The sequence below is a fragment of the Talpa occidentalis genome, unplaced genomic scaffold, assembly GCF_014898055.3.
Source record: "Talpa occidentalis isolate TD23 unplaced genomic scaffold, MPIMG_talOcc4v2.1 talOcc4.2, whole genome shotgun sequence".
Lineage (NCBI taxonomy): Eukaryota > Metazoa > Chordata > Mammalia > Eulipotyphla > Talpidae > Talpa > Talpa occidentalis.
In genome coordinates, this window is record NW_023602073.1 from 149,359,360 (window position 1) to 149,386,444 (window position 27,085).

The window sequence follows — 27,085 nt, forward strand, 5'->3', positions numbered from 1 at the left end:
TATTTTTAAATGAATATGGTGTCCACAGTCACAGCTATAGTTCACGGGCTGGTCTTTGCAGTAGCTGACTCTCCTTTTGAGTAGCATGTCCAGTTTTGGGTCCTGTAGTTAAAAGAGATGTGAATTGTAGAGAAATACAGGAGAACGGCCGAAGGAAAAAGTAGGTATGTTTGGCAAGATTGACATGTTTAGCTTAGATGAGGAACATTTAAGGGGAGTCTTAACTATTTCCACAGACGTGTCGTGGTGCGTGAATATTCTGTGAGGGGAATATGTCTGCTAAGGGAAGTGATTTGAAGATAGCACATATTTGGTTTTGATAGCTTGATATCTGAAAAGTCTTGATAGCCTGATATCTGGAAAGGCTGGTAAAACCCAAAAGGGATGGATTGTTGAGCCCTGCTTTTGAGACCCCTTACTCTGCCACTCTGCCGACCCTCTGCGGCAGTAAAACCACTGCCACCCTGGCGTGTCGCGCATCTGTTAACCGTTAGAACAAGAGCAAGCTTGAGAGCAGGTGCGTGGTGTTTCCCACTGGAGTCCGTGCCGAGAAGAGGTGAAGGCAGGTAGTCCTTGGATTTGAGTTCCCACCAGGGTTGTGTTCCTTTGGTTTGAGCAATTGATATTTAACTGAAGAGGTTACCCTTGTTGCACACAAAAAGAAACACATACAAATTCAAAATTTATAAAGTGTGTAAATCAAAGACTTAGAATTCTTTATGACTGTTTCTTCTGCAAAAAATGAAGTCTTGAAGCATCGTTTTGGTTTATAAAATGGCTTGTCGGATAGTGAAAAAGTAACAGAGTCAAAGTAGAGATACTTTTCAACTGAAAATCAATGCGGGGTAGCAAAAGGTGAGTCTCTGACATTGTAATTTGCTCAGTAGTAGGAAAGTAAGTATTTTTATTCCCATTTCAGGAGCTTCTGTAAGGTGTGGGGGGTGTGTGTGTGTGTGTGCCTATGTCTGTGAGTGAATACAGTCCACCCCCTTTCCGGGTTTGTTTTTCAGTTTTCTGCTAAGTATGTCTGGGAGAGAGTCACTAACTGGATTCCACTCCTTGCTGTGTGTGGCTCTTCCTCACCACATACCTATGTCAGTGACTTAATCTCTGACCCCAAGTCTTCACATTGGTAAAAGGGGTACAATGACACGTTTCTACCTACCTCACAGGGTTGTTGTGAGGCTTTAAAAAATACTTAATATAAATGGTAAGTTTATATAATTGACACTAGAAGTCATATGTAAACATTTTTTTGGCAGTCTTATTACATATTATTTTCTCCCTTGAGAAGTCAGAATGTAAGTCAGTATGGGCTATACCACCCTGTACTTTTATTTAAAAAATGTTTTACCAGTGCAAAGTAGAAGATATGTATTGTGTTCACTCTGGTTCAGGATGTTTCCTAGCAATTAAGAATCAAGTCTGAAAGGTTATATGCTGCTTAATGTGCTCATCCTTAAAATATGCCATTATTTGGCGCTCTTCACGTCAGCTGTCTCTCCACGGAGCCCACGTTCCCTGGAGAATGGTATTTAGAGATGAACATCTGGATGTTTTTTGCTGTTGGGATATCACTGCTTCTCGGCCAGCCGGCTCAGTGACTGAGTTTGAAATGTAGGTATGTCTTCTAACTGTGCCAAGGCACAGCTCGGGACTCCGACTCTGTCTGTCACCTGTTTAACGTTGGAAACAGACATGAGTCCCTAGTCCTCTCTGGCCCTACCTGGCACCACCGGTTCCACTGGAGCCTTCTGCCCTTGCTTATTTGCAACTTATTTCTCTTGTTAGGAGAAACCTGGCTCCATGAACTATGCTTCATTGTGTCTGTTTCAGAAGTGCTAACCTGTACCCGTGGGGAGTAGCTTTCCCAGCCAGTGTACCGTTCTTCAGGACAGTTCTTGGCTTTAGTCCTAGGATGCATAGTGAAATTGTAGTTTTCCAAGTTCCTTAGTTCAGCACCTTTCCCTTCCAAATGCATTTATCCTGAGATTCCCGTGTCCTAGTAGGTTCCTTAAATTTTGCATTCTGTAAAGTTTAGTCTTTGTGTTGTACAGTTTTGTGAATTTTACATTTAAGTTATTAAATACCCATAGAAATAGATGAACCATAGATTGTGATGTAGCTATTTTATGTTCCTTTCTTTTTGTTTTTCCTGTGAAATTTATATTTTAAGAAGAGAAAGAAAAATTATGTTTTAATCTAATAGACCAAAAAACTGTCTGGTTTTGCAGAAGATTTTTGCTACTTTATTACTTTCCTTTGAATTAGAAATGACCATGTTAATTGTATGTTTACAGGCCAATGATGTTTGTCTTTGGATCTAATAATAACTACAGTAATCATCCGCAGTAAGCACAAGTAACCTGAAGAGGTTGCCTGTTGCGTTCACAGCGGACAAGGCGAGCCGAAGCTAGGATGTGTATAATCGCAGTACCAGTCATTGGGTTCGCCCGGTGCCAGCTCCAAAGCGGTATTATTACAGATAAGGTGTTTTTCACAGATAAGCAGGGTAACTAACTTGCTGGAAGTTTGGAGCTACAGCTCATTAGAGGGACACAAACCCAGGAGTCTGGAATACCTGACTTTAATCTGAGCTAGTGGTTTCCAGGCCTGCCTGAACATCAGCATTTTACCCAAGGAGTTTTTATTTATTTTTTAAAGATTTATTTATTTATGCATACAAGGGCTGGGGTGCAGGCCAGAGGTGCAGGGAGTGAGAGGATTCACCAGAGACAGAGTGGGGAGCAGAACAGGCGGATTTCCTGAAATACACTGCTGAGGGGAGCAGCGGGTGAGCCAGGAGAGGTCTGCTGCGCCATGTGGGTAGCTCCCTGGCCGGCCGGGGATGGAACTCGTGCTGCAGAGGCTGCGGCTGGCTTCATAGTGCGATGCTTAACCTCTTGCGCCACCAGGGAGGCCCCCAAGGAGCTTTTAAAAATACCCTTGCCCTTCGACATTTTTTGACGCAACCTCCTGCTGCGTCATCCTCGCTCCGCGTGTAGCTGGCCAGTGCGTTCACCAGCCCAGCTACTGTAGCTGGTGCTTTGTTTGCTGCAGTCACCACCTGCTCATTTCATTACTTGAGTTACTCAAACTCATACATGCTCATTAGCCTGTAGATTTTCTGTATTTTAAAAGGACCATGCTTAGGTGGAGGAAAATAGGAAGCTGTGTTACATTATTTTTGACTGAAGTGAGCCATCTGAATCACAGTTGACTCACAACTGCTGTTGGTGAAAGAAGACCCAAGTAAGAATTAATATAATTCATCAGCTTGCAGCAGAGAAATGAATCAACAGCAAAAGACTAACAGCATTTGTTGAGTCCTCCCTCAGCGGTCGGGTTTGGTGAAATACCTTGTCACGGTCACACAGGCCCTGAAAGTGACAGCGGGGGCGTGAACCCGCAGCCATGGCTTGGCCTGTGCAGGCTGCTGAGGTTATATTTTGAATTTCAAGTTATATATATTTTTTTCTCACAGGCTGCTTTAAGGCTTTCTGAGAGGCTAGCTGTTAAAAGTCAGAAAATTTCACACGAACATCTGGATTTTTGGCTTTCCTCGAGATATTGGGAGGTCTGTGAGCAGGCGCCCTCGCTCCCGGGTGGTGCGTGGTCACGGTGAAGCTTACCACAGAGCCCTGCTTCTCCTCCTGCTGTGGCCTGCACCAGCTCACCCAGTTAATGGACCTCCCCCGTCAGCCTCTGCCATTTCAGTTTGTGATGTGGCCCCTAGAACAGGATTGCAGAAAGTAATTTTGGAAGAGTAACCTAAAGACTATCTGATTGAATCCTGTATTTTATAAAATAACACCCTTTCTTTTGCTCTACTTACTGAATGAAATCCATAAAGAAACAATGGGTAATCCTCTCCCCTTGCTCAGACGACTGACATTTGGTTTGTGTTGTCTAGAGTTTTGTGCTTATAGAAATGTATCGTTGTAAGTAATGCAGAAAATTTTTGTTCAAAAAAATGTGATCGTTGATTTACTTCTCTGACTGGCGGGTCCCTCCTCCCCTCATCTTGGGCCGTGGAGCTGTCCACGTTGGCGTGTGTGTCCACAGCCCACCTCACTGCAGGGGGTTCTGTTACGTGAATGCCCACGTGCGTGTCTTTTGAATTTTCTTTCATTTTTCTCCATTTTCTGCTGGATCATTACTATTTTTTATCATTGACTTGTTGAAGCTGTTTTCACTTCATGGATATACTTACTTTTCTAATATGACTGTAAATCTTTTCTTCCAAAGTCTTCACATGTTGTGGCGCTCTACACTAGACACAAAGTTAGAATTTTCTGTGTAGTCGTACCTGCTACTATTTCATGATCATCTTAGTTCATGTATGCCACGATTATAAAAAGTATTCTCCCATATTTTTTCCTTTTTTTTTTTTTTTTTACAGAGTTAAGATTTATTACGGCGAATATTAAACATGCAAAGCCACACACTGGAAATCCCTTGACTCTATCTCACACAGAAGTGATCGCTTTGTGGCTGGTATCTCCTGCCACATTCCACCTTCCTCTTTTTTATATTTTATATATTATCCTTAAATACTTTTATGTGTCTGAACAATGCAGGCTTGTTTTAAAAATGTACCACGATAACGTTATCACTCCAGGAATATAGCAGTAACGCCTCAGTGCCATGAAATGACACTTTGATTTTCATTTCTCTCATGTCATAATTTTCACGTTTTATTTTTAAGAAATGTCTTACAATTAAATCAATTTGCAAGTGTTATCATTGTTCGTTATACTTCTGAAGTCTTCCTTTGCCATACATTATTGAAGAGATTGGCTCCTTTATTCTAAAGTCTCTACGATCCTCCTGCGTGTTTCTTTTCCCGCTGTGTTCTCTGTGAATTGATTGCTGTCTAGTGACTTGATCAGATTTAGGGTTTCTTGATTGGTTGGTTGAGGTTTGATCGCGTTAACATTACTTCATCAGGACGTGTAGTGGTTGTCTGAGATACTAGGAGTTGGGCTGATCATTGCCTGCATCCCTTAATTCATTAAGGGTTGTAAAATGATATTTTAATCCTCTCACTTTTTCATTTGTTAGCTTCTGTATTGTTAACTTCATTAGTCAGATATTGCTCTAAACAGAAATTCTCCTCAGATTTACTTGGTACCTGATAAAATAGTTGAATAGAAATGTACTTGATTCTTTCCCTTTTATTTACCATTTTAAAAAAAAAGTTGATTTATTGGTGACCAGTTAGTATTTTTTCCCCAGTATGATATTCATGAATTTAAGTGTTTTGATATGTTTTTATTATAACTCATTGAAGTATTCTAGTAGTTGATGTTCACACTGTCCTGTCTTTGAACACTGGGACGTAGTCAAGTTGTTTTAAGTGCATTTGTCATACCACTGGTGAGTAGTCTTTGCCTAGTTTCCTTGTCATCCGATAGAATGTGATGTTAGGCTTACTTTATACATCTGCTCCATATTGGCAGTCTCCTTCCTATTACTGGGAAATGATATTCCAAGACCATAGTCTGGGCACCGGTGTTGCTACTTGCAACTAAGATGTCAGGCAGGCTCTGTTTTAGCTGTCATCAAGTAGACAGAATACAGACACATAAAAAACACATCACAAGTTGATACCGACACTAACAATTGAAATTTAGAATTTCAGGTTTCTACTGAATCTCATCTGACTGTTTTTTAGCACCGAAATTCTCTCAGTGATACTGGCAATGCTAGTACTGGAATGTCAGATGCTGACTGTATTCCAGAATGCACAGTAATCTCAGAATAACGCCCTTGACAGCATGGCTCCTGAAAATGGCTTAAGATTCCCCCATCCTACGGCACAACCCTCTAGGGATGAACCAGGAAATTACTGTGTTTTAAAGACACTTGAATAATTCTTCCCGTGGTTATGCCACTAACTACATATGTAATTAGATTCTCTTCTTTTTTGGGTTGTACATTTAAAATAACAGCTTTATTGAGGCAGCTTTCACATACCATGAAATACACCATTTTAGTGTTCAATTCAGTGGTTTTTACTATATTCAGAGTTGTGAGGCCATCACCACTATCTAATTTTAGAACATCTCCATCACCTCTGAAAGAAACCCTGTGTCCTGGAGCTGTCACTCCTCAGCGTTCACTCGCGCATTTGTGCCAGGATCTCCCAGGTCCACTACGTCCTCGGACAGAAGCGGCAAGCGTCCCGCTGCTTCCTCGTCAGCACTTTTGGAATTTGTGCCTTTAGGCCCATCAGACACCCCGATATTCCCCTCCATTTCCCCTGTGCAACATTGACACCATGCAGGTGTGGGGTACCACGTGGGGCTGGGAAATCCCCACCTCCAAACCCACCCCTTCTGTTTGGGGTCCCCCTAGGTTTTTTGTGAACGTGACTTGTGGGGTTTTTTTGTATCTTTTGACCTGCTTGGACCCTGGGGAGATAAGGGGAGTGGAATCCAGTCATCTCCATCTTTCTAGACATTGTTTATGATGTCTGTATTCTCTCTGTACTAAGTTGACGATACTGGGTCATTTGTGACTGCCTGAGGTGGCAGTGTTGTGTGGTTTAACTAATGTATAGCTAATGTATGATGTGTGTTTGACTATGTTTTGGTTTTAATGCATTTGGAATCTTTCTAAATATATATTTTTAACACACATTTTTGTAATTTCATAATACATACTTTAATTTCTTCTAACCAGACAAGAATTTCTAAAATAGCCACATAATTTAAAAAAATAACTAATTGTGATAGGTAAAATAGAGGATGAAGTAATAATCATTATTCATTACTTTCTACTTTTTGAACTGCTGCCTACCTTTTTAATATACTAAATTATGATACGATACCTGGATATATTTCTTTGTTCTGTTGATCTGTTTATTACTATGTCAGTACTTTTTTATTTTATTTTATTTAATTTTTTAAAGATTTATTTATACAAGCACTGGGGTACAGGCCAGAGGTGCGGGAGGGTGACAGAATCCACTAGAGACAGAGCGGGGAGCGGAGCAGGCAGAAGGACCGAAATCCACTGCTGAGGGGAGTAGTGGGGAGACAGGAGAGGTCTGCTGTGCCATGTGGGACCCTCGCCGGCCGGCCGGGATTGAACTGGCGCTGCAAAGACTGTGGACAGCTTCACAGTACGGCCCTACTTTTCTATTTTATTTTAAATAAAAAAGTTTATGAGTAAGGTTTATCACGTCGGGCAGTTATTCCCATTCATCCTTTTCAAAAATTTCTGGATTATTTATTTTTGCCCATTATTTTCTTCTTCGTGAACTTTATGTAATGAATTTATTAATCCATACAGATGCCGTTGGGACCAGGATTGTAATTACGTTGCATTTTTATTAATGTTCCTACATTATTGAGTGTTCCTACTTTGGCCACATTGATCAGAAATAGATAAATGACACCACATTTAATCCTACATTTCTCACCAAGTGAAATAACAGAAATGCTGTGGAGTCCTGTGTACCTGTATAGGTGCTACTAGATTCACGACTTCTCCCTTCCTTCGCTCTTTTTCTTTATCTTAAGATTTTTATTTTGACCCAGTTTTCTTTTGGTGGACCGGTACTAACTTTTTCAGGTAGTTTGTAGAAGTAGTGAGTGAATTGTACTTGGAGTTCTTTTCTGCTCAATGATTATTTGTCCTCCTCTTTCACTAGCGATAACTTGATTGTGCAGAAAGTTTTCCATCTTCTTCTTCTGTTTTTTTCTGGCGCTTAGGCTAATTCTTATGTTAGAGCCCTGTGTTTCTTTTTTAACTCGATCCATTCCTTTCCCTTTTGCTGTGCATTATAGTGACAGTTTCTGCAGTTAATTTCTAAATTATTAATTCATGTTTTGATAACATCCTTTCTGTTTTTCACTGTCTTTTTTGATTGGTTTTAAAAATCTTCTTGTTGGTATTTTTTTCCCCAGAGGATTTTAGTGAGGTCTTGCATTGGAGTGTTTTTATAGCTCTGCACTAGATCATTATCAGCTGTCTGATTCTTCTGCCTGGTCTCCTAGTTGAAACGACTGTTTCCTCTTAGGTGCCCAGTAGCTTTTTTAATGTCTGTTCTTTCTGTAGACCCAGGCTGACCCCTGGACACCTCCAACAGGAATTGCTCAGCAACTGTGTAGGTCTGACACAGTGTTGTCTTGTAGTTGTTGGGAAGTTGGGATTGTCTCTTCCTGGTGAGCCTGCAGCAAGTGGGTCATCAGGCTGAAGCTGCTGGAAATGCCTAAAGTCTGTAGAATTTTATCATAGAAAGTTCTGAAAGAACTTTAAATAAACTTTTAATCTTATGTTATTCTTTGTACCAGAAAAGGAAAGCATTTGTATTGCCTAAAGCTTTTAAACGAATATGTCTTAACCCTGACCACGGATATCACCCATGATCATTTTAAAAAAATGCCTGTTAATAGGGAAACTAAAGTATATATTAATTTAAATACAAAAAAAAATGTGTTGGCCATAAAAGAATATGAGTGGGGAAACCAATGAAAAGCTTCCTGAATGAATTCAGGTACAAATGCTATTTGGAGGCAGAACAGCTATGACTAGTGCTGGTTTAAGTTGGGAAAAAGTTGCAATTTTCAAATATTCTTGCCCCCAATTTCTCAATCAGGAAGAAGGCAAAACCTTTGAATATGACTGGTCGGAATGAGGTTATGTGAGGGCTACAAAAGGTGGAGGGGGGACAGTACAGGGGATGTGATGGGAATAGCTGTAAGAGGGGAACACATAGAATTTGAAAAATTATTTCAGGACGCTTTCTCCATTATACTTGATTAAAATGTTGCACTCCAGTTTTAGTTGTTACGGTTTTTTCTGATCCTTTCAGAACTTTTCAAGTCTGTGTTGAAGATGTTGAATTAGTCTAAAGATTATTTTTCCTGTAAAATTATGATTTTGCAGCTTTGTCAGCAAATCGTAGAGAAAGACAGTTATAACTACAATCTTGAAATTATCCCAAGCTTATGTGCACTTACCCCATTGAATTTTTGTTTCAGTTTTCCGAATTCCCGGATCCTATGTGGGGTTCTGATTATGTGCACTTGTCCAGGACACCTCCTTCCTCAGAACAGAAGTGCAGCACTGTGTCCTGGGGAGAGCTGAAGGCCATGGACTTACCCTCATTCGAACCCGCCTTCCTGGTCCTCTGCCGAGTCCTTCTCAACGTCATCCATGAGTGTCTCAAGCTGAGGTTGGAACAGAGGCCTGCGGGAGAACCATCTCTTCTGAGTATTAAGCAGGTTTGTTTCAAAGGTTGTTCAGGAACATTTAGTGATTGTTGTTCTACAGACTTAGAATTTTTATTTTGAAGATTTTTCCCGCATATTTTTGCAGTTAGTGAAAAATGGGTGTGCTAGGGCTTTTAAGATGCTCTTTTTCGGGTAAGGTAACATGCTCTTTACTTGAAGTCCTCAAAGATAAAGTTGTTCTTCCACCTTTCTGCCATCCATTTCCTTGTTCTAAATTCATCTTTGAAGAGTAGACCCTTAGAAGTCTAGAAGTCTTCTTAGAAGACTGTTAGACTAGAATCTTGCAGTTTATTTTTTGTTATTTTTTCAGCTGCATGTAGTTGGGTAAATGTCTTCAGTGCATACAGAAGGGAGATCTTTGGACTTGCTCGCTTTAGGCAGTCATCTGGTTCAGACAGTAGGACAGCTTCACCTTTCTTAGTAGTTAGTCATTTTGAATGGGATTTTCTAGGGAGTTTGGTACCCCAGGGGTAACAGGATGGCTGGAAGCAGTGGCACCAGGCAAAGTGAGTGCCGAATACTGTTTATATTGATGCTTTATGTTGCTGTTATAGGACAGCCCCGATGTTGAACGGGTTCCTGGCTGTGGGTCCTCACCTACGCGCTTAAAAGAGACTTATTAATACTCCACTACAGACACACACAAAAGGTTAATGAAAGGTTTATTTACAAGGGAAAAGGAAATAAGGAAAATGTACAACTCAGGGAGAAAATAGGGAAATAAAGTCTTTAATGCGTCCTACCCGATCCGCCGACCTGGAAACCCAAAGTCACTCTCAGAGCTGGCCGGACGCTGCGAGCTGGCGGAGACCCAGCTTTGGGGACCCCCCCCAAAGCCCACGTGTCTGCCTTTATACCAACCTGGCTGCTTAACCCCACCCTCAGGTCCCAGCCACCTTCCCTTTGGTGGTGATGGGATTTGGAGTTCCCAGTGTCTTTGGCTTTGGCCTGGGGTGGGGGTGGGGTCCACAAAGCCTGCATGGAATTAGCTTTAGGACATCCTTTTCCCCCTAACAATTCCCCCCTTTCACTTTTTACCACCATTTCCATGGTGATGAAGATCAAATATATGGATGTTGAGATGCAGTCTTAGATGAACATTTTTACCAGGTCCCCCTAACATTACCACATTGGCATTCAATAGATAACATAAACATTTTGAATTTTTGAAGGAAACAAGTGTGGTTTGGCAGCCGTGCGTGTCCGTCCTCGGGGATTGGCGGGCCAGCAGCCCCTTGACCCCTAGGGACAGGATGCAGCCCACGGGGCGAGTGCGGTCGAGGCAGGACAGACCGCGCACAGGTACAAGACGGGGCTCGAGTTTGTCTCGTCAGGTGTCCAGTAGGTGACCCGTGGAGCTGGGACTGGGCCTGCACTCCCGGCACTGACCAGGGCTGTGGCCGCGTCCTGGCGGTGTCCTGCTGGCCCCCTGGACCGTGCTTCTCACTCGTCCTCCTCCTGCAGCGGATATTAGGAAGTTGGGGTAAAATATTTCCCTGTCCCACAAAACAGACACTTCAGGAATATAACCTAGTGAAACAAGGTGGCGTTTACTTCTTTTTGCTAACGCAGCTATGGTGAGGATTAAAGTCACTTATGTGAAAATATTTTGGGAAAAAATTATTTAGATTAACTACAGTAAAAAGGAAAGAATTTTTCACTCTAAAGCATCGAAGATTCTGTTAGAAGCACCTAAGTGATAGTCTTTTCAGAAACATCTGTCTGTATAACCTCAACAGAACACTTTCCATTAGATTTGACTCTAGCCATTGCTCATGTTAAAGGGAAAGTTTTTTCTGCATCTCTGGTTGTTTCTTGAGTATAAAACATAAGAGGGAATTAACCATACAGTGTAGGTTCTAGAAAGTTTGTACCAGTTTACTTTCCCGGTAGTGGTACTGGGGTTCCTTTTGCGTCTTGAGACATTTTTTTTTTTAAACTGATGTCTCTGTAGTTGTGTACCCTCATCCTGTGGACTGGAATTGTGGAAGCACAGCAGTGAGGGAAAGGTTTTTGCAGGTCATTCCCTTTTTTGCAGCATAGCTACTGAATCCCCATAATGCAGTTTTGCTCAACTTTTTGTGTTTTTTACTTCATCTAACTTGATCAGACTAATTTTAAATGTGTTTGTTTTTGTGATTTTGAGTTTTTGATGGTAAGAGTCACAAATGACAGTAGGTAAACTATGCAAAATTATTACAAAGACTACTATGCTCTGTGGTATCTAAGTGTGTTTGAAGCTTTATTACTTTTTGGTCAAAAAATGACCTGGTTCATTGGCTTCTTCTCTGCATCCCTTGTCTAGTAATGTCAGCTAATAGGAAGTAGAGCTTTTTCTGCAGAATTTATTTTTCATAGAAAATATTTCTAGAATATACTTTAGCAAGTCAGTTTTTGTGTTCATGTTGGAATGTTCAGTACTTTTATTTTCACCGGTTTGTTCTTAGTCAGCAGGGACTGGTGAGATATTTATGTGAAATGAGCAGAAAAAGAATCTGGAAAGCATGTCAGGCTTTCCAGAGGCCAGGTTTCCTTTTTCAGAGTTTTGGAGGATTTCACTCAGTGTGCGTGAGTGGCCAGATCCTCTGGCCTGGACGCTTGAGGCTCAGCCTTCGCCTTTGTCTTGCAGCTGGTGCGGGAGTGTAAGGAGGTGCTGAAGGGCGGCCTGCTGATGAAGCAGTATTACCAGTTCATGCTGCACGAGGGCCCGCGGGACCTGGAGGAGGCCGACTGCAACATCGACGCCTTCCAGGAGGACCTGCACAAGATGTTGATGGTGAGGGGCTGCTCCGCTGTCTCTCCGTCTGAGAGTGTGGTCATTCCCATCTTGTAGTAGATTACATTTGTTGCTCCTAAGTCCACATTTAAAAAAGCTCTCCATGGTTAAGCTAGAATTTTTGATAAAATGGACCGTCGTTATTGTTTAATTGTAGGCGAGCTCACGCCCAGCAGCATGGCCCCGAAACAGCACCACAGCCTGGTCCTTCCCACCAAGCTGTCCACCGCCAGCCGTCTTTTGGGAATTGGCAGCCCGGGGACGTCTCAGGACTGGGCATTTAATACTGGTCATAGAAACCATAGTCCGGTGGGACCTGGGCGGAGGCAGTACCCGTGCCCATTTCTCTGGACAGCTTTTATCTGACAGCGTGAAGCTTTAGTGTGCGTCTGTACCTTCTCTGCATTCCTACTGCAGTTAATTAGAGTGGAACCGTTTAATTCTTAATGATATACCACTTCTCTGTCCTCAGGTTTCCCTAATCACATGGCAAGCCTCATCACCCAGGGGCTATGACCGTAGTTCCTTTGTCTGCCGATGCTGGTAGAGTGCTGCTGTATCGTGAATGCATGTGAGGCTCATGAGCGTGTGTGCAGAGATGCTTGTGTGATATGACAGGTTGGTGAAAGAATACAGACAAGGATGGTGCTTGTAGGCACATTGTTCTTGGAATGCTTTCATCCTTGCTGGCACTCACTGTAGCCTGCCTTAGGGTGCCTGCATATTATAAGAATTAATGTTGAGCGTGAAATTATTTGCTGATTGTTGGGGGAGAATTGGTAAGAGGCCCGGATATGTAAAACGTGGCTGCGTTGTGAGACACTTTCCACCAGCAGAGCGATTAACACTGAGAGGTTATGGCGAGAAGCAGTAAGCAGGTTTTTTTCTCTCTCTCCAATGATTAAGCTAGAAATTTAAAAAGACAAAAGGGGCTTTGCTTTTCAGACTGCCTTTGACAGCCTTGTAAAGGCACAGGCCGCACCTTTTGTCGTGTCATCGGTGAGGCTGGAACGGTGAGGCCGGGTGGGTGAGATGTGTCCCCGCTGCACCTGCGAGACCGCGGGGCCCCGGGGAGCTGCTGAGAGCCGAGATGCTGGGGTTTCCTTTCAGCGTTGCTGTCAGTGACCGTGAGAGTCCCGCTCTCCCCCCTACTCGACAGGTGAAGAGCTGGACTTCTGGAACCAGAATTAAAGTGCACCCCAGTGTGCTTCATGAGGGTAGGGGCGTGTTTTGAGACCTGCAAAACAGTGTTTTCTTAGGAAGGAAGGCGAGGGTGGTCTCTGGGTGGGCGGTCAGTGTGCTTGCCGCTAGTACACACCGGGCGGCTCACGGCAACAGCGGAAGGAATGAAAGGAGAAACACTCGGATGTTTAATAAAAGAGGAGATTGGCCACCATATCCTTCTCACCCTCTACCCCTAAAAATACTACTATAGGTATCTGCCTTAAAATGTAGATGGATGCAGGTGGAGATAAGCTGTGAGTACACGGAACCTTGGAGGTGCAGGGCCTCGCCGGTAGGGAACTGAGCTGTGACATCCAGAGGTGGAGAGCCAAGGGCCGGGGGTGAGTCCCTGGAGGTCCTGACCTGAGGCGCGGGAGGTGCAGACAGGAGGGTGGAGCAGAGACATGCTTGTGCTTTCTCCTGCTGGCCCAGGACTGTGGAGTGAGAGTGGGGGCTGGGGGGAGCGCAGTGACAGCGCCTACTGGTGCAGGTGCCCAGGACGCGGGCATCTTCACTCTGTGTGACATCGTTCTTCTGGCTTGAAAACGAGCAACTTACACATGCCCCAGGGTACATCTTGGTGAGATGGCTCATTTCCCTGGCCTTAGAAGTACCCGTGAGTGTGATGTAGATAGTGTGGGAACACACGGGAGGCAGATTTAAAGAAGCTCTGTGAAAGACTACGAAAGGAATGACGCTGTGAGAAGGACGAACACGCCGCGGAGGTTGAAGGAGACACACCAGCGGGTGCTCAGTTAGGGTTCCTGTCCGAGAATAAAGGGTACAGGAGCAGGCGAGCCCCCTTTCCATCCCACAGGTTTTACCGGTGTCTGCCGTGTGCCTCGCGGGTGTCATGCCAGGTACTGAAGACGCGGTGATCGGCATCAGCCCCGCTGGGAGTTCAGAGAGACGGGAGGGCTGCTGGTCATCCTAAGCTAGAACACGCGCTGCGCGGGCCCGCGGGTCTCTGTGTGGGCGGTGAGACCTGAGGTGGTCGGCAGTGAGGACGGGGCGCCCGCGGTGTTCCTGAACCTCGATATGTGTGTCACAGTCCGGTTTGTGTGAGACCTTCAGAACCATACAAGACAGTGCTGTATGTTGTAATTGAAAAAATAACAGATTGTCTTCAAATGCAGCTAAATGAAAAGACATTCCATCCGTAGTTGTTGCCTCTGAGGAAGGAGGAAAGAGAAGTGAAGAAACAGAGGGGAGATTGCCCTTGTGCTGAGTTATTTCTTATTGAAAAAATATTCAAAGCAAATACTAACATTTGTTCATTTTGGGTGACATTTGTTGGAATATTGTTAAGCCTCTTTTTAATTAAAACAAGAGAGAGATGGAAAGAAACACATTCTGACAGGGAAGGCAGCAGGTGCGGAGTCTGGGGGGAGCCGAGCTTCCAGACAGCATAAGGGGCCTCGGGTACAGCTGAGGGCGGGGTGGGTCTAGCAGGCCAGTAGGCGACAAGAGTGTGGTGCCTGTGGGTCAGCGTGGCCTAAACGTAGGAGGCAGGAGAGGGCTTCCAGGGAAGCCTTTGGGCGGATTTTGCTAAGGAAAAGAGGTGGGAACACTCTGTTGTGTGTCTGAGAAAAAGGAGTGAGGCTAAGGTGAGCCTCGGGCCTGCTAGCTCCCCCTGTTGAGGAGGGGCAGAGGGCGGCTGTGTAGGTTTGCACTCAGATCTCAGGAAGGTGAGGGGTTCTATACCACTGCTGCCTTCTGCTCTTGTCAAGGGGGGTGAGTGCACTTTGAGAGTGGGTTTGGAGAGACCTTGGCAGCTTGAGGAAAATGGAGAAATCTCAAGCTTTTGGTTTTATGGAGAAGGAAAGTGAGAGCAATATTGCCAGAAATGGCACACGCCAAATACTGGGGGGCTGTGATTGTGCAGAGGAAAGAGGAAGGTCCCTCCCATCCAGGGCCTGCCCAGGGGATTGATGCGCAGTGAGAGGAAGGCGAGAGTGCGGGGTGCAGGCAGGGCCCAGGGATGCAGCCTTCTGGGCGCAGGCTTTGTCTTGGTTTTAAGTATGACTGAGAGCTGTGGTTTCAAGGAGCAGTGGGGGCAGGAGCAGCCCCTGTGGTAGAGTGAGAGGGCTGCAGGAGAGACCGTCCTGCGGAGATGAAGGCGCCCACCCGCTCCTGGAAGTGGAAGGAGGTGCTGGCCTGCTGCTCCAGAGACTCAGGTGACAGCAGCGCCTACCCACCACACTGTGGGCCCCACAGCGGCCTTGTTTGTAGTGGTCCCAGGACTGCAGCTTCACCCCTCAACACAGCCTGGGAGCTGGAGCACCCAGAAGCATCCAGAAATACAGTGGAGCACAGTTTTCTTGAAATAGAGACCCCGCGTGTGCCCACTGAGAGTGGCTCCTGGAGCTCAGAGGCACCTGGTGGCTCAGCAGAAATTCACGACTGACCATCCTTGCAGTTAAGCCAGGGTGGGAGTGGGGGCATAGGGGATGTAGCTGGCATCAGGTGCCACCGTGGAGTGAGAAGGCAGAGCAAGGCTCGGTGGTTCCGAGGGAGGCAGCGGGGGCCGCGGGGAGGCTGTGCACGCGGGGAAGAGGAGGCCTGGGGACGGGGAAGCTGTGTAACAGGACCTGTTGTGGGCGTCACCCACTTCAGGAGAATTAGGTATTTTGGCTCAAGGTCATAATTTATTGGTATTAACCTTTAAAAACTTGTACCACAAACGTCTGGATGTCAGGGAGGGATGGTGGGGAAGCATGTGTGTGTTTCCTCCTCTCTGCGTGTGAGGTACAGTCTGAAGTGAAGCAGGCAACGAAGCAAGTAAAGATCCCAATCTACGAAAGGAATAATGTTCACAAAAATACTAGTGAGGAGAATTTCTAGGTGCTATTTTTATTTCCTAATTGTACTTTCCTGTGCATTGTGAACGTTTTGTTATTTCCTTGGCAATTCGAGGAGACCGTAGGGTGTGTGGATCGTATGTCACGTGGCCGAGGAGCTGATGAAGCCGTGTCAGGAAAGTCCTCGCAGGGGCCTCGCAGCCCCTCTTCCCCGCCCTTCTGATCTCTAGCTCTCGCCTTAATAGAGGCGAATGTTGTTAGGTGCTGAATTCTGTTCTCAAATATCTCCCTTTACATTTTGTATTTTAAGGTCTATTTTGATTACATGAGAAGCTGGATCCAAATGCTACAGCAATTACCTCAAGCATCCCATAGTTTAAAAAATCTGTTAGAAGAAGAATGGAATTTCACCAAAGAAATAACCCATTACATCCGGGGCGGAGAAGCTCAGGCTGGAAAGCTTTTCTGGTAGGAACCCTCGTGCTCCCGAGTCTGCCTGCTTCCTCTCCGTGCACGTCTGGATGTCTGCAGACGCGACAGTGACAGTCGTGCTCGTCTGTGGGGTCCCTCTTCAAGTTTTGTGACCTTAGGTGCTGCTTCTCCACCAGAGGTGACCCGCCCCTGGGATAAGTGGCAACATCTGGGAAGTTTTGATTGGGGGTACTAGCGGCTGGGGGTACAACTGGCATGCAGTGAGAAGAGACTGGGGATGCTGGGAACTAAACCTCCCGCAGTACACAGGATGCTCCAAAACAAAACATGATCCCTCAAAATGTCAGTTTTAATGTCTGCTTTGGAGTAAACCCTCTTGGTTATATGAAAAGGAGGCATGTGTAAGACTTCTGAGAATAGACGCAGGGCCTGTGCGTTGGTGTGGCCGTTCGCACTGTGAGGGACGTGCATCTCCACTGAGAGCATTTCGGGAAAGTTGCACCACAGCCCTGCTCTGGGTATGCATGGGGCGCCTAGGCATGCAAGGGGAGCAGGGCCGGGCGGCGGGGGCAGGGGACGGGGCTGCAGTCCTGGAGGACATGGACTTTGACTGAGGGTGCGCCTCACGGCCTTTGCTGGGGCCACACCTGCGGCTGACCCCAGCGTCCTCCTGGCCCCGACTCTGCTTCTCTCCCTTGGTGCGCCTGCCCTCGCCTGCCCAGCAGCCATTCCATTCTGTCCTCAGCTCCCCTCCCTGCATTCTGTGGGATTCAGCGCGTCCGTAGATTTCTCCAACTTAAACTCCCTCTTAGGCCCACCGCCTCTGTTCCGCACCCTGGACCTCAGAATCTAGTCGCTTTTCTGCTCTGACACCAGCTCTTCATGTCGTCTTTGTCTTTCTTCTGAGTGACAGGGCTTGCTCTTGGCTCCTGACTGCCAGTCCTCCAGGCCATCCTCCCCGTCCCCAGACGTCCCCCCTTGCCATCGCCGCGCTCCACCCGCCATCTCTCTCTTGGCATTTTCTGCTTCTAGACTGTGCAGCTTTGTTGAACAAATTGTTTTTAAAGCTGGCTGTTTAGTTTCATGTAAATTCATGTCACATAATTTACTGTAGCCTCATTTCCTCCTGCCAGGCCTTTGTCTTCGCTGTCCTTCAGCTCTGCGTGCGGTCGCCTTCGCCTTCTTCCAGGAGCTCTGCGAGCTTCCTCCCTGTGCGGGGCTGCCCGTCCTGTCAGGCCTTCTTCCCATGCTGTGCTTCCCATTACACTGGGCCTTTCTCTCTCACCTCCCCGATCCATTCGTCTGTCTCCTCAGGGTGCATCCAGAACCTCACTCCGCCTGCCACTGTACTTTGCTGCTCTTCCAGGCTGTTTCCTTCTTCTCCTGTAGCAGAGGAGAAAACTTCCAAGTCGTTTCTCTGCTCTGCCCTTTGTCCCTCTCATGTTCCCATAGAGCCAGAGAACCTCGTGAGGCTGTGCTTCAGGCCACTTTCTCCGCCGCTGCAGGTAGTCCTCTGGCTCACCTTCTTCCTCAGTGGAAGGGGCCTGTGAGGCCCACCGCAGTCTGCCTGTTCAGTAAATCTTTGTCCTCCCCTGCTGCTGGGCTCTCCCGTGTTCACTCTGTAGCCACAGTGGCTGCCTGACTTTTTTATCCAGGCTGGGCATTTACTTGCTGCTTTGCGCATGCTGCTTCCTTTGTACTTGCAGTTTCCTCTGCTGGGCCTGCTCGCCTTGCAGTCTCTGCCGGGCCTTACTCCTCACTTTGTCCACATCGCCTTCTTTGTATTTAAAATTGAAATTCCTATTTTCAGGTCTCCTTAGCTTTCTTCCCTATTTTATTTCTCTGAATAGCATGTGCCAATATCTGATACACTGTATATTTTCCCTTTTATAGTTTTTTCTCTCTTCACTGGAGGGGTTTTTGTGTTTTGTCCATGACTGCTCATCGTTTGTTGAATAAATCTGTCCTGGCTCTCCCTGTCCGCAGCTGTTCTTGAAAGCGTGTTTCTACGTCAGCCACTTTCCCCCTTGGCTAGACTTCGAGCCCATCCTCTTTCCCCACCACTTGAGGATCGGACAGTGTGACAGCCGAGACTGTGGCCCGTTTACTTTCCTGATCCTGCTCCACCGGCCTCCTGCTCCTTTCAGAGTGGACAGTTTCCTTTTCACACACCAGGCTCCATTAGCGCGGCTTCGTGGCTTCTGATCATCTTCCTCCTCCTTCCTCCCCCACTCCTTTCCCAACAGACCCCTCTTCTCACTGTGCTCTGCTTGCTGAGATCCTCCGTCGCCTGCAGGGCCCTTGCGGGGCTCTCCGCTTGGACACCGAGCCCGGAGCTGGGTTTGCTCCTTCTCCTCTGACCGCTCCCCTCCCTGTGCCTCTGCCACGCCTGCGTTTACTGGACCGCAGACTCCCTGAGCCACGCAGAGGCCAGGGTGCTGCTGCAGCATTTTTACTGTGCTCATTTAGACTCATTTACACACTTGGGTTTGCATTTTAAACCTGGTCTCTCGATTGTATACTTGACAAGAAGCATCAGCTCTACAAAGTATTTCAGGTTATGAACTAATAAAAAGCTCATTGTGAGCAAAAAAATTAAAGATAGTTCCATTTAAGGAATTCACTTTGTTTTTTTTTTGTTTTTTTTTTTGTGCTGTCATTTAGTTTATTAAGCCTTTAAAAAATATCTCACAGATGTATATTTGAGGTCATTTTATACCATTTTTGAATCTGTCATAATTCCGTAGCTACTATGGATGTAATGTAAGATGTTAAGGTTTATAACAAAAAACTGTAGTAATACAGCAAAGATAGATACATGCTGTGATCAAGAACTTCTCACATTAATCATGATTTATATTAAAAGAAAATATTCTCACTGTCATTGTTTCATTTTTAGTTTTAGTTCATAAATAATAGCTGAACCTTTCAATTTCTCATTCAAGAATTAGAATCAATGAGGACAGTTTTTCTTCTCTGATTTACCCATGTTAATTCTGTTCTGCCAGCGACATCGCAGGAATGCTGCTGAAGTCCACAGGAAGCTTCCTGGAGTCTGGCTTACAGGAGAGCTGTGCTGACTTCTGGACCAGCGCTGACGATAGTAGCGCTTCAGACGAAATCAGGTTGCAATACCTTTTCTGCCCTACCTGTTTCTCCCTTCCTGGAGCTCTCCCCCAACAGTGGCCCTGAAATGAGCCTTGTTACACCAAGTTGGGGTGGGCTTCAAGAAACTGGGCAGTAGACTCTCAGGGGTGTGTCAGTGTTGTATTTTCACCTGATCTCCTAGTTAAGCTTTCGTGTGAAATTTTTTTTTTTCTCCCCACCCGCCCACCCCCCCGCCCCCCATCGGCCGCAGAGCAGGGCGACTCCTGTGAAATTTTCTTTAAAGGTGCACGTAAAGCCTACTTAGCCTAATAAGACTGGTGTCTTTGAAAAGAGGGAAATAGGCTAAGTTGACTGAAAATGAGTAGGGAGGGCTTCGTGTGTGAGGTCTAGGGTGTCTGAGTGCTTGTCGCCATCCTTAGAGCCTCCGCAGCCGGCCCTTTCTGCATGCACTTGACATTTGCTGATTTTACGGCTTTTATGCTGAACTTACACGTCTGTTGAACTTTAAAACTGAAGTTCACGACAGCACTTGTTGCTCACCTACTGCGCTTCCTCCAGTCTGCAGACAGTGCTCAGCTGCAGCATGTTACATTGCAGTGTGCGGCACAGGCCTAGTCACCAGCCTCTGGGGGCTGTTAGCAGGGCTTAGAGAGGCAGTATCAGGGAGCGCCCTGATGGACCCGCCCTCTGAGCCAAAGCATTCTCTTTCACCATCCAGAATGTGGTGGAAAGTGAGTTTGGTGTATCAGAACACCTAAGTGTCTTTGCACCAGGATAAAGGAAGAACTTGCCACCAAGATTTTTCTCACCTGGAAAAATGCTCATCAGCATAACAGAATGAATCAGTTTGTAGATGATCTTGCTGTTGCAGAAACTGACAGTCCCAGAAGGTGAAACACTAAGATGGCCAGTGAGACGCCCCGCTTGCTCATTTGGGATGGATCTAGGAAGAGGGCGCGTGCCCCAAGTATGCGGGGCAGCCACGTGCATGTCTCCCCACATTGTTCTCCTGTGTCTGCTGGAAGTTTGCAGTCAGTCTGATGGCAGCATTTACCCCAGGAAAACTGGCAGGCACTACATAAGACAGTGTTTTGGAAGCATATTTATCCACCCACTACTGTCTGTTTTTCTTTTTAATTAGATTATCAGCTGCAATCAAGAATTTATCTAAAACTCAAGACATTATTATTATGAAATCTTTAGAAAATGAAGCTAGTTATTTGAAAGTTATTAAATGTGACCTACTTTGAAGACTACAACTACTTTCTAGGAAATTGGGGAGCAATATTTTAAATTTAATTTGAATAAGTTCTCAATGATAACTTCCATTATAAAATCTTCAAGCTTTATTAATGTGATTTTGAATTTGCTTCAAATTGTTACCTATTTCTTGATCTTCCCTAATGTATTCTAATTGGGTTTCAATCCACCCTGCAGGAGATCTGTTATTGAGATTAGTCGAGCACTGAAGGAGCTCTTCCACGAGGCCAGGGAAAGAGCCTCGAAAGCCCTTGGATTTGCTAAAATGTTGAGAAAGGTGAGTGGGTGAGTGGGTGAGTGAGTGAGTGAGCGAGAGAGCAGTCCTGATTACATTGTTGTTTCTCATCTTACTTTCTGAAAAGCAGACCTAAGGAAGTTTCTTTGTAACTGTCATCCTAGGACCTGGAAATAGCGGCCGAGTTCACCCTTTCAGCCCCACTGAGAGAGCTGCTGGATGTTCTGAAGTCAAAACAGTATGTTAAGGTAAAGACTGAAGGAAGAGGGTGTGGTGGAAAGATCATGCCTTTCCTCTAAAACAGGCAAACTTCTTAATAGCATAGAAAGTAAATACTTCAGACTTTGCAGGTCATACGAAGTCTTACCACACACTGACCACAGATGTAAGACTCTCATAATTTCCCAATGAAATAATAGGGAAAAACAAAATTTTTCATGCTTACTAACTTATTTTATTTTAAGACTACATAAAAAATAATCAAATATTTACTTATACTATTTAAGTTGTTAAATTGCATATATATTTAAAATCATTTATATAAAATACATTGATTTTAAATAGTGGCTTTGTCTTTTATATACATTTCCTGAAATGATTCAAACTTTTTACATGAACTTCTGACATCAGTGTCTTGCTCATCACTGGAGCCACTTTTTCAGTCACCATCTTTGTTCCCATCAAAGTTGTTCAGATTTGTTGCTTTTAGAGTCTGTGTATGAAGTGGTTACTGGAGATTTTATTCCAAGTCCACAGTTATGTCCCACCCACACTTTGTGTGTGATTTGCACAACATAATCAACTTGTATTCCATGTTGAATCTCCAGCAGGGCTTTATGATACCCCACCAAGATTAACTGATGAAGCGGTATTAACACTTTTGCCTGAATCAAGTCATACGGGCTTCACAAAATAGCAGTGAGAGAATGTTTCAGCCTGGCATTCCTCCCCTGGAGAGTATTTTCTATGGTGTTGAAGATGAAGCAGTTGGAAGGTGCCCTGGACGTGGAGAAACTTTGCAAGGCTTCTCCATGTCCACACTCTTCTCTGCTCCCACCTCACCAAGCTGAGCTCCACACTTTCCCATATCAGTCCCCCAATGCCATTCCCACACCTCCTTCCCCACACCTGCTTGTCTTTCCCAAGTTTTTGTAAGTGACATTTCTGCAATGTATGACATTCCTTAATTTAAGGTTTTGGATTGTTTCTTTTCCAGGTACAGATTCCTGGCTTGGAAAACTTGCACGTGTTTGTCCCAGACATTCTTGCTGAGGAGAAGAGTATTATTTTGCAGTTACTCAATGCAGCTGCCGGCAAGGACTGCTCAAAAGATTCAGATGACGTACTCATTGATGCCTACCTACTTCTGACCAAGCACAGTGACCGTGCACGGGACTCGGATGACAGCTGGGCCGCGTGGAACGCTCAGCTGGTGAAAATTGTGCCTCAGGTGGAGACGGTGGATACTCTGAGGAGCATGCAGGTGTGTCTCCCTCCTGGCTCCCACACCCTGCCTAGAAGTAACATCACTTAAAATACCTTCAGGCAAAATGAGTTACTGGTGACTTGCGAATGATTAGTTTAGCTGTCTAGGCGTCTCGAGTGTCTCCTTCCCAAAAACAGGCCTCCGTATTTTAATAGGTTACACTGCCACCTAACTTGCCCTCACTATCCCATTAATTCTATGTTTGTTAAGTTACCCTGGAGTACTTGAAATACTTCCTTTCTATCTTCTCCCAGTTGAGCTATGTTGTTAGGTCTCTATACCCATGATCTCAAGGGAATTCTCATACCCATTTGATTTGTAGTTCCAGAAATCCCGGTTATCCAAGCACCCTAGTTCACTGGCTTTAGAGTTCATCTTTGTAATAAAGACTACGCCTACTCCCCACACCCCTGGAGATTTGTGGCACTTTATGTAGCTCATGAACGAAGGCTATAAGGCCTCCCCCTGTTTTCTCAGTGTCCCCAGACCCCTCAAACTCAGCCTGATGGGCTGAGTGTCACCCAACTCTACAGATCTGTCCTTTGACTTGTATTCCCTGTCTCAGGAACGATGCCCTGTCCACTTAGCTATTCAGAATACGGCTGTGTACATTCAGCCTCTGCCCTTTCTGTTAACCACTAGGCCTAGCAAGCCCAAAGCGCTTCAAGCAAATGACCGTTTTCCTGCCTCCCAGAATCACTGCCACACTCAGAGCCCCTCATCCCCTTCCTGGACCACTGCGGTGTCCGTTGTGGCTTCCCTGCTTTAGGCCTCCCCTTCTCTCCTCCAGTTCAGGGCTGTGTTTGCTTGTTTTTTCTGGTTCTCCCACGATCATAATTTCTAGCCCAGATCGCATTCCAAATACTGCAGTGACTCTCACTTAAAAAATAATACAGTCTTGATTTCTTATTATTTCACTCAAGGTCCTTCATCTCGTCCCACCCTTACTCCTAGCTTCCCTCTCGCACACATGCATGCCCACACACTGCACAGGGGTGCTGAGTTACTGGAGGTTCTAGGATGTCTCAAAGACACCTTGCCCACCCCATCCTGTGAGATTCTGACCACGACACTGAGGACTGGACGTGCCCGCCATGGCGCGCTGCTCGGTGGGAGCCCCTGTGCTGGCCAACTGCTTTCCCGTCAGGTAGCCCTGAGACTGACTTTGATTTTAGGCTTGGGGTTGAATTAGAAGGGGAACAGTAACTGAGTCTGTTTTTTAAGCCCTGTGCTTGATTTTCTTCCCAGGTGGAAAACCTTTTACTAGTTGTCATGCAGTCGGCCCACCTCACCAGTCAGAGAAAGGCCTTCCAGCAGTCCATTGAGGGGCTCATGACTCTGCGCCAGGAGCAGACCTCCAGTCAGCCTGTCATTGCCAAGGCTTTGCAGCAGCTCAAGGTACCTCACTGCCAGCTCTCCCTGGGCTTGGTTCCTTAGGTGTGGATGCAGTGTGGGGAGAACCCCTGCAATTTATGTAATGTTGTGCACAGGAATTGAGCTTAATTTTGAATTTGAACTTAAATTCCCCTTCCCATTCTTCATCTTTCCAGTACACACTTTCCCAGGTCAGAATTAAAAATTTCCCGAATCTTTTCCTGAAACTATAGAGTGTTAATTGGAAGGATAGAAATTTGAGCAAATTGTGTGACTTCTTGATGGTTCCATGGTCAGTTAGTAGCAAAGTTGCTATTGGAGAAAGTCTCTTCATTTCTAACACAAGTTTCTTTCTCCCTTAGCAGTTGCCAGCAGTTTTTGGAGGCCCTCCAAGTCAATAATGTGTAATCTCAAAGATTTATTTATTCTTTCATTGAACAACTAATGCAGCCAAATCAAGTGTGATAGAAAAGGCCTGTTGTGGACAGGCTCGAGGGCCTTCCCCACGCATAAGCTAGGCTCGCTTTCCTTTCCTGTGCTGGCTGCTTTCAGTGGGGGGGCGTGTTCATCTGCCTTGGTCTTGTTCACACTTTTCCACAGGCCATCACTGATCTGTCATAAGGCTTGGCTTCTTGAAAAAGTGCTTCTTGAAATTACAAGTAGTTTGACAAACATTTATTTTTCTTTTGTTGATCTGCTTTATTTCTCTATAAACATTATCTCTTCTAGCTTGCCAAAAGCAGGGAGACCACCAAGGTCGCCACTGCACTGTGATCCACTCTAGTTTGAGGGTAGGGATTTTTATCTTTTGTTTGAGTCAGTGAACTCTGGAGAGTACGAGATTTGAGTATTCTTGCGCTTGAGAAATGTATGGTCTTAATGACCCAAACTGTCTCTCTGAAGTGCAGAGGGAGGATTAGATGCTCAGAGGAACATCCAGAAACTGCCGCCATGGAGCTTGTTGCCAAGCTCTTCCGCTTGGGAGGGTTTCAGAGGGTGCAACTGGGAAGGAACATTTGGGCATTCGTGTCCATGGCTGGGGTCTGGGAATGCTCACTGAGACCGGATTGCCTGGTGTGACCATCCCCATCTCCTCCGTAGGAAGGAGTGTGATACAGGCTGATAACATCAGGTGGGCAAATATCAGACCGTTAAGAGAGTTTGGATTTTGTTTTCTCTCCTTCAGGGACTCGTAAATTTAGGAAGAATATTGCCAAACATTATGTAGGGGGATGGCCTGATAGAGACTGTTTGTATGTACATGCACGTGTGTTCCAGCATGGGTGGAAATTGTATTAGTATTGCTTAGGGAGATGACAAATGCTCGAACCAGGGCATCTAGTTCTCAACTTCTGCGCTGTTAACATTTTGGGTCAGTAATTCTTTGTTTTGGGGCACGTGTCCTGTGCGTTACAGCTGTGTCTTTGACCTCAACTCAGTTTGACCACCCTCTCCCCAACCCCGCCCCCCCCCCACCACCAAGTTTTAGTTTTAACAACTAACACTATGCCCAGGCATTGTCAGTTTCCCTTTAGGGCTTAAAATGGGGCCCAGTTAAGAACCACGATCTGTGACATGGAGACCATATTTCCTCTTGTGCAACGGCCCTGGGGAAAGGACCAGCCTCTAGTCAGTGTATCCAGCTACTGAAACTTTAAGCATCCTTTCAGAGACCACATTGTAATCAGGCATTATTATTATACATGGATTTTTTTCCCTCTTATGTATCATAAGATGTTAAAGACTACCTAATACAAATAAAATGAAAACAGTACATCTATTTTTAGTCATTCCTCTTGGATAACTAAGGTAAATGGGTTGAAGTACATTCTTGTGGTTAATGTTTATGTGTTAAAAGAAATCTTCCTTTAAAATACGTGTAGTATTATGTCATTTGATTTGTTTTGGATTAATTATGGTTTGGGACTCTTTAGAATGATGCATTAGAGCTTTGCAACAGAATAAGTGATGCCATAGACCGTGTGGACCACATGTTTACTTCAGAATTTGATGCTGAAGTTGATGAATCTGAATCTGTCACCTTGCAACAATATTACCGAGAAGCAATGATTCAGGGGTACAATTTTGGGTTTGAGGTAGGTACCAAATAAAAGGGAAAACACAATATAACTTAGTGATTGCTTTGTAACTTACTTGTAAATGTATTTTGAATCATGTAGGGCAAATGTGATTATGAGTTGTAGTCCATGCTTAGTCAAGAATTTCATCTTACACCACTGCTGTCAGGACTGTTTACTTTGAACGATCAGATAGTTGCCCAGTTTTTATTGTGTTAACAGCTATCCACTTACATTTTAAATTCTCCTTTAACAGATGACTACTGTCATAAAAATATATCCTTATGTAACCTGATGAGTAAGACACTTGCGATTGCCTTTTAACACATTATATTCTTTGTAACTCTTCATGCATACTCTTTTCAAACTATGCATATTTTAATTGGATTTGCTTTTTGTTTTTTAAAAAAAACATTTTAAACAGATGTGGCATTATAGTGTTTAGGTATTTGTATAATCATTGTTTTCTTCCTCATTTTGATAAGCTTGAAATCTTTCTTCTAGTATCATAAGGAAGTTGTTCGCTTGATGTCTGGAGAGTTTAGGCAGAAGATAGGAGACAAATACATCAGCTTTGCCCGGAAATGGATGAATTACGTGCTGACCAAATGTGAGAGTGGCAGAGGCACCAGGCCCAGGTAATGGCCACGGGGGTGTTGTGTTCACGAGCCCACGAGGTTGGGCGTATCTCATTCTCAATCTCTGTGTGGCGTTTCTGAGCAGAAGGTACCAGAAGAACATCTGAGCTCTTTGGTGATTAGGGCTTTCTCTTTTGTTGTAATGTTTTAATTAATTTTTTAAAATGAAACTGTTTACATAGAAAACCCTTTACCTCTAGGAAAACATTTAAAAGCCTTTTTCCAGAATCTTTCAGGGAATGCACGTTCTCCCCCAACAAGTCTTCCTGACGGTTAGTTTTCCTCCCTTATGAAATTTAAACCTGGTATTCAGTGTAAGTAGAAATGACTTAGTAACCACTTCCTCTACTGAGAAGCCATCTGTCCCTCTCTCCTCCAACATGTTGTGAGCTTACTCAGCCCCAGGCATTTATAGGGTTACAGAAAAA

General features: G+C 44.9%; 1 protein-coding gene across 1 annotated transcript in view; it reads left to right on the forward strand.

The window, feature by feature from the left end:
* MAP3K4 (mitogen-activated protein kinase kinase kinase 4) overlaps positions 1-27,085 on the forward strand; it is a 113,199-nt gene that overhangs the window by 63,925 nt on the left and 22,189 nt on the right. The window contains exons 5-14 of the mRNA XM_054698164.1: positions 8,994-9,236; positions 11,875-12,021; positions 16,357-16,514; positions 19,487-19,603; positions 21,024-21,123; positions 21,246-21,329; positions 22,298-22,564; positions 23,816-23,965; positions 25,876-26,037; positions 26,524-26,657. Of these exons, the coding sequence (XP_054554139.1) occupies positions 8,994-9,236; positions 11,875-12,021; positions 16,357-16,514; positions 19,487-19,603; positions 21,024-21,123; positions 21,246-21,329; positions 22,298-22,564; positions 23,816-23,965; positions 25,876-26,037; positions 26,524-26,657 (1,562 nt within the window). The remainder of the gene's footprint in view (positions 1-8,993; positions 9,237-11,874; positions 12,022-16,356; positions 16,515-19,486; positions 19,604-21,023; positions 21,124-21,245; positions 21,330-22,297; positions 22,565-23,815; positions 23,966-25,875; positions 26,038-26,523; positions 26,658-27,085) is intronic.